This window comes from Euleptes europaea, chromosome 3 (genome assembly GCF_029931775.1).
Source record: "Euleptes europaea isolate rEulEur1 chromosome 3, rEulEur1.hap1, whole genome shotgun sequence".
NCBI lineage: Eukaryota > Metazoa > Chordata > Lepidosauria > Squamata > Sphaerodactylidae > Euleptes > Euleptes europaea.
In genome coordinates this window covers 9,540,780-9,546,805 of record NC_079314.1, presented here as the reverse complement: position 1 = coordinate 9,546,805, position 6,026 = coordinate 9,540,780, and the positions used below count along the sequence as shown (strand labels likewise).

The 6,026-nt window shown below is 48.4% G+C and overlaps 1 protein-coding gene across 1 annotated transcript; it reads right to left on the bottom strand.

Moving 5' to 3' along the window:
- Positions 1–274: 274 nt before the first annotated feature.
- OPA3 (outer mitochondrial membrane lipid metabolism regulator OPA3) lies at positions 275–3,459 on the bottom strand. Its single transcript, XM_056847649.1, has 2 exons — positions 3,285–3,459; positions 275–606 (listed from the first exon to the last, which is right to left on the bottom strand). The coding sequence occupies exons 1-2, from the start codon at positions 3,424–3,426 to the stop codon at positions 278–280; spliced, it is 471 nt and encodes a 156-aa protein (XP_056703627.1). The 5' UTR covers positions 3,427–3,459; the 3' UTR covers positions 275–277.
- Positions 3,460–6,026: the final 2,567 nt, after the last annotated feature.

The following is a 6,026-nucleotide window of genomic DNA, read 5'->3' as shown; positions in this document are numbered from 1 at the left end:
ACAAAATGCACCGTCAACGTTTATAGCTCCTTCGCAGGATCGCCAGCGTGAACGCTCTCTCATGCTTTCTTTTAATGATTCATTATTTACATGGTAGGAAGAGGTCAGGCAATCCAGCAGCAGTGAGGTGGGGTGCCAGATGTCGCACCCCGAAACCTGCGGCATATAATGCTTCCCCTCAGTGCTGATCCATATGGTGGGGAGGGGGAGACTTTCTTCCATCTCACCCAAGGCCACAGTTCCAGAAAGCAGCGTCTTCCCTGGGAGGGGGGGGCAGTCATTTCTTTGGAGAGTTTGAGACAGCCACAAGGGCCCGGTTGACCTCGCGCAGTTGCGCATCCAGCGTTTCCACAGTCAAGGCGAGCTCGGCTATTTGCTCTTGTAGACTGAGGAGGGTACTGCTCAGCTCATCTTCTTTCTTCTTGGAGTTGCTGCTCTGGCGGGAATACTCCAAGAAGATGCACAGCCCCCCCACCCCAAAGACGATGGCTTCACCCAGCAGTTCCGCACCCAGCTCAGCCGCCACCTCCTCATTCAAGGGCTTGATGGAGGCGCCCCGGAAGCCCATGATCCGCATCTTGGCGCGCATCTCGATCCAGTGATAAACTGCAGGGGAGAAGGGACACGTGAGGAGGGTCTGGGAATGACCTGCTTCACTCAGGGGTCAAGATCTGGAAGCCCTCTGGCCAAAGGAAGGCTAGCAGGTGACTAGCTTCACACCCAGCCACACAAGGTAACAGAACCTTAGGTGAGGGGCCATGGCTCAGTGGTAGGGCATTTGCTTTGCATGCAGAAGGTCCCAGGTTCAATCCCTGGCATCTCCAGTTAAAGGAACTAGGCGAGTAGGTGAGGTGAATACGTGAAGCTGCCTTATACCGAATCAGACCATCAAGGTCCATCAAAGTCAATATTGTCTACTCAGTCTGGCAGTAGCTCTCCAGGGTCTCAGGCAGAGGTCTTTCACATCACCTACTTGCCTACTCCCTTTAACTGGAGATGCCGGGGATTTGAACCTGGGACCTTCTGCATGCCAAGCAGATGCTCTACCACTGAGCCACAGCCCCTCCCCTTAAAGAACTCTGCCTGAGACCCCAAGAGCAATGACTTTGATGGACCAGACAATAATGACTTTGATGGACCGAGGGTCTAATTCAGTATAAGGCAGCTTAATGTGTTCAACCTTCCTTTGCCCTGGGCATTTCTGGAGGCGACACAAGCCAGAAGGTTCAGTTGCCAACTAGATCTTGTAACTGACCCCCCAACCTCCACCCCTGCTCTTTCCATACACAAGTTCTGAGCTCCTGTCTGGAGAAGAAAAGGCAGCTGTGCCCATTTTCATGGCTGCTGGGTGGGAGTACAGGTGTTTCAATAAATTCATTCATTCTTTTTTCTGGACCTTTCAGAAAAATAAGCCATAAGCTAGCCTCTTGACCCCACATCTGGGAGGGGGGGAATGCAATAAGTGTCTTCCTATCGTCACACATCAGATGGGGGCTGGAGATCTCCCATTATGATAACTGATCTCCAGACTATAGAGATCAGATCCCCTGGAGAAAATGGCTGCTTTGGAGGGTGGACTCTATAGCACTGTGCCCTACTTGGCTCCTTCCACTCCCTAGACCTCACTCTTCTCTGGTTCCACCCCCACCCACCCACCCCACACTCACAAGATCTCCAGGAATATCCCAACCTGGAGGTAGCACCCCAAGCCCATTTTCAGGGGACGCTCCCCGCACACTTAAGACAGAGAGGCTCCCTGGACTAACTTAAAGTGTGGATATGAAACTCTGCCAAAAATGAATTTAGCCATCTGCTTTCACCCCACACACACTCTTAGGTGTCTTTTGCACCCCAGGGATGTGGCTAGTCAGGAGCCACAGGCATGCACTCTGTACATGCTCAGAGATTCTACCCCTAAAACATCTCTCCCAGTGCGCACGCACCCCCCAACTTATTCCCTCTGGCTGCCAAACCCAGGTGAGGGAAAGGCACTGCATGCTCAGAGACTCCAGGCCAAAGTAGGGTTGCCAGGTCCCTCTTCACCACCTGCGGGAGATTTTTGGGGTGGATCCTGGAGGGGGAGGCACGGTTTGGGAAGGGACTTCAATGACATAGAGTCCAAATGCTGAAGCGGGCATTTTCTCCAGGGGAACAGATCTCTACCATCTGAAGATCAGTTGTAATAGCAGGAGCTCTCCAGCTAGTACCCTGAAGTTGAACAAATATGAAGTTAGCCTGCTATATAAGTAGTTAGTAAACCATGAAATAGCAGAAAATATGCAAAGTTTTATACTGCAATCTTTTTAGATATATGATTCACAAATATTCACATTATATTAAAGTTCATATATGGATTTGTACAATCACAATATATTGACGATCACAAATTGTGCAAATATCTCGCTTTGACTTGCGTCTTGGAGACGCGAAGGTAGTCCCAGTGGCAAGGGTTTCTAGCAATAAGGTAGTCTTTTCTTCTTGCCACAGTATTATAGATAAAAGGTCTCACAGGTGGCAATTTCCAATTTATAGCCAAGTGGCAATCTTCAGATTATAGGTGCCGGATATTCCCTATTTCGACCATTCGGGGTCTTCTTCAGCTGCCAACCAGGGCTGTATAGTCACACGCTCCTTGTGGATCCCATAATCTGACGATGGTCAATTGATATATTGTGATTGTACAAATTCACATACGAACTTTAATATAATGTGAATATTTGCTGCTCAAGATCAATTGATCAAGGAGCTTCTAAGGGATAAAAGGAAAGGAAAGGATAATGTGAATATTTGTGAATCATATATCTAACTAAAAAGATAATTCACACTGTGGCTCACGAAAGCTCATACCCTACCAGAAAATATTTTTCTTAGTCTTTAAGGTGCTACTGGACTCTTGCCCTTTTTGATAACTAAAAAGATTGCAGTATAAAACTTTGCATATTTCCTGCTAGTTCATGATTTACTAAGTACCCTGAAGTTGGCAAAGCCAAGGCCAGCTGGGCAGTCGTGGAGCCTGCCCAGCATTCTGGCTCCAACCGCGGGGGAAACGCAGGTGGACTGCCCTGGCACTGGGAGGCTCCACTTGGGACTCCCCCCCCTTCCCAGTCAACCGCCCTGGCCCCGCCCCCGGCCAGACCACGTGCCGCCCCTCAATGTCACCTCTCTCTCCGGCGCCTCCCCGCGCACGCCCCGCCCCCTTCGCGCTCCTATTGGTCCGCCGCATGAGGCCCCCCCTCCTATTGGTCCGCCGCATGAGGCCCCCTCTCTCTCTCTCTCTCACTCACTCTGCGCGGGCGGCCCGCAGACGTACTGGCGGAAGAAGGGGCTGGCGCGCGCCCCGGCCTTGATGCGCGCCGCCAAGGGCTTGGAGAGCTGCCGGACGCCCAAGTACATCAGCTTGGCCAGCGGGAAGGCGCCGGCCACCATCCTCGCGCTCCCAGCGGCCCCCGCGCGGAGGCATCTGACGTCCTCGCGCCGACGCAGACGCCGCCTCTGACGTGACTCCCCGCGGGAAGCGCCGCCAGGGAGAGCTTCCGCCATAGAGACGGCCGGGAGGAGTCGCCTAGTGGACGGAAGACCGGCCTTCCCCTCCCTCCCTCCCTCCCTCCCTCTATGGCAACATCCGGTCCAGGCGGCTTTCCTGCCTCCACGTGGGAGGCGGCGCGTGCAAGACCTGCGGGGCGCGAAGTGAGGGGAGGAGGAGGAGCAAGAAGCCAGTGGGGACAATCAGGGGGGCTGCCGACCCCCAGGTGGTGAAAAGTGCAGGAACTGCTGGAATTGCTGATGTGACAGCAGGTAGACTTCCCCTGACTATGGAAGATCCACTGATTTAGCAATTTGTAATAATCTTTTGCCGTATCGCTGAGATGCAACGGGCAACACACAACTGGGACAACGTGTCTCAAAGTTTACAAATTAACATCTAACAAACACACACTATAATACAAAACTCTTTCAAAGTCCAAGGTACGAAATTGCTAGGTTTTTTTTTTTTTTTTGCTATTTTTATTATTTTATTTATATAATTGGAGGGTACAGGAAGAGAAAAAGGGGAAGGGGTAAACGTTATCATTATAAAAACAATACAGTATTGTAAAATGATTTCTGAATAGAACATAATTACAGAATATCTTTAGTTTGTTATACTTGCATCAGGCTGATTTCTAATATTTTAAAAATTCATATTCTACTTGGCAGTTAATTGAGATAAGAAAATATAGTACAGAGTTTATTATAATTTTTAAACATACTTCGTTTAGTTTAGCTTCATTTCATGTAAGTATAGAAAGACACCCACTTCTCGAATTGCTCAGTGGATTCACTAGGTTTAGGATTTAATTCAAAAGTCATTTTGGCCATGGTTGCATATTCCAGAAGTTTTTCTTTCCAGTCATCAATTTCAGGTATGTGAGTTTGTTTCCAGGTTCTTGGAAATTGCTAGTTTTAAGAGCCAAGCATCAAGGAATTCTTCATATAGAAGTTGCTAGGAAGACGATCGTTTCTGTGTTCTTCATCAGTTCCATTTAGTTCAAGTTTCTCTTATATGCACATCAGGTTATCCAATTTAAATACAGTCTCTTTCTCAAACTGATAGTGTATGGTCTTTCAAATTAAGGTTCCAATACAGGATACAACACTGTCAATACACAGATTGTACAGACAAATTCAACATTTCAGCTGTTCCCACCGGGAGTTTTGTATTATATTGTGTGTTTATTATATGTTAATTTGTACACTTGATACACTTTCAGTGGGTAGCCGTGTTAGTCTGTTTGCAGTAGTCGAAAAAGGGCAAGAGTCCAGTAGCACTTTAAAGTCTTTAAGGTGCTACTGGACTCTTGCCCTTTTTTGACTACTTGATACACTTTGTCACACTTGTGTGTTGTCCGTTATATCTCAGTAATTCCAGCAATTTTCTTCCTTACCTGTGGTATCAGTGCAATGGTGTTTATTTTGGTTGCTTAACCTCCAGGAAGGGGTTGGAGATCTCCCAGAATTACAAGTGATCTCCAGATTAAAAAGCCCAGCTCCCCTGGGGGAGATGGCTGCCTTGGAGGGTGGGCCTGAACCCCACCCCAAATCTCCAGGGGCTTCCCAACACCCAGAGTTGGTGATCATCTGGCCCCTTATCTCCTAGATGCTTGGAAGTTGTTGACTTCCACAATGATAGATGGAAGCCCAGATAAGAAATGTATCCCACAGGTTAGGAATATGGAGGGGAAGGGATTCTGCCCCCCCTTCAACGTAGTGTGAGGATAAGGTGTGCAAAAAGAGAGACTATGAGGAGTGTATGGCTCAAAATGTTATCAATAAGAATTTTTTTCTTGTTATTACAGTGTGGTTTAGTGGTTTGGAGCGGCGGGCACTAATCTGGGGAACCCGGTTGGTTTCCCCACTCCTCCACATGAAGCCTGCTGGGTAGGGTTGTCAGGTACTAGCTGGAGATCTCCCACTGTTAGAACTGATCTTTAGCTGACAGAGATCAGTTCCCCTGGAGAAAATGGCCGCTTTGACCATTGGACTCTATGGCATTGAAGTCCCTCCCCTCTCCAGACCCCATCCTCCTCAGGCTCCACCCCATAAACCTCCCACCGGTGGCAAAGAGGGACCTGGCAACCCTACTGCTAGGGGACCTTGGACTAGCCACAGTTCTCTTAGAACTCTCCCAGCCTCACCTACCTCACAAGGTGTCTGTTGTGGGGTGGGGAAGGGAAGGTGATTGTAAGCCAATTTGATTCTTCCATAAAAGGTAGAGAAAAACCACCTCTTCTTAATATGCCAGAAGCAGGAAGCCAGCAAAGAAGGCCTTTGGACAATGAAGACACAGAAAAACTGAATGTAATCTTTACATTGGTTTTCATTACAGAATGTATTACATTGGAAACCACCTTGAGTTCCACAAGGTAGAACGGCAGCTAATAAACAGGTGGGGGAGGCTACCTGTGCTGCAGCTTCTGTTTTTCAGGAAGAGTGTTGAAAGAACTGATGAGAGGTGAAATTGTCAGGTGGCCTAAAGACAAGTAGCT

Bases quoted from the DNA above. Each gene is read 5' to 3' on its own strand.
- OPA3 (XM_056847649.1), bottom strand. From the start codon at position 3,426: ATGGTGGCCGGCGCCTTCCCGCTGGCCAAGCTGATGTACTTGGGCGTC. The intron at 607-3,284 runs GTGAGTGAGAGA...TCTCCCCTGCAG, and splicing joins CTGCGGGCCGCCCGCGCAGA to TTTATCACTGGATCGAGATG.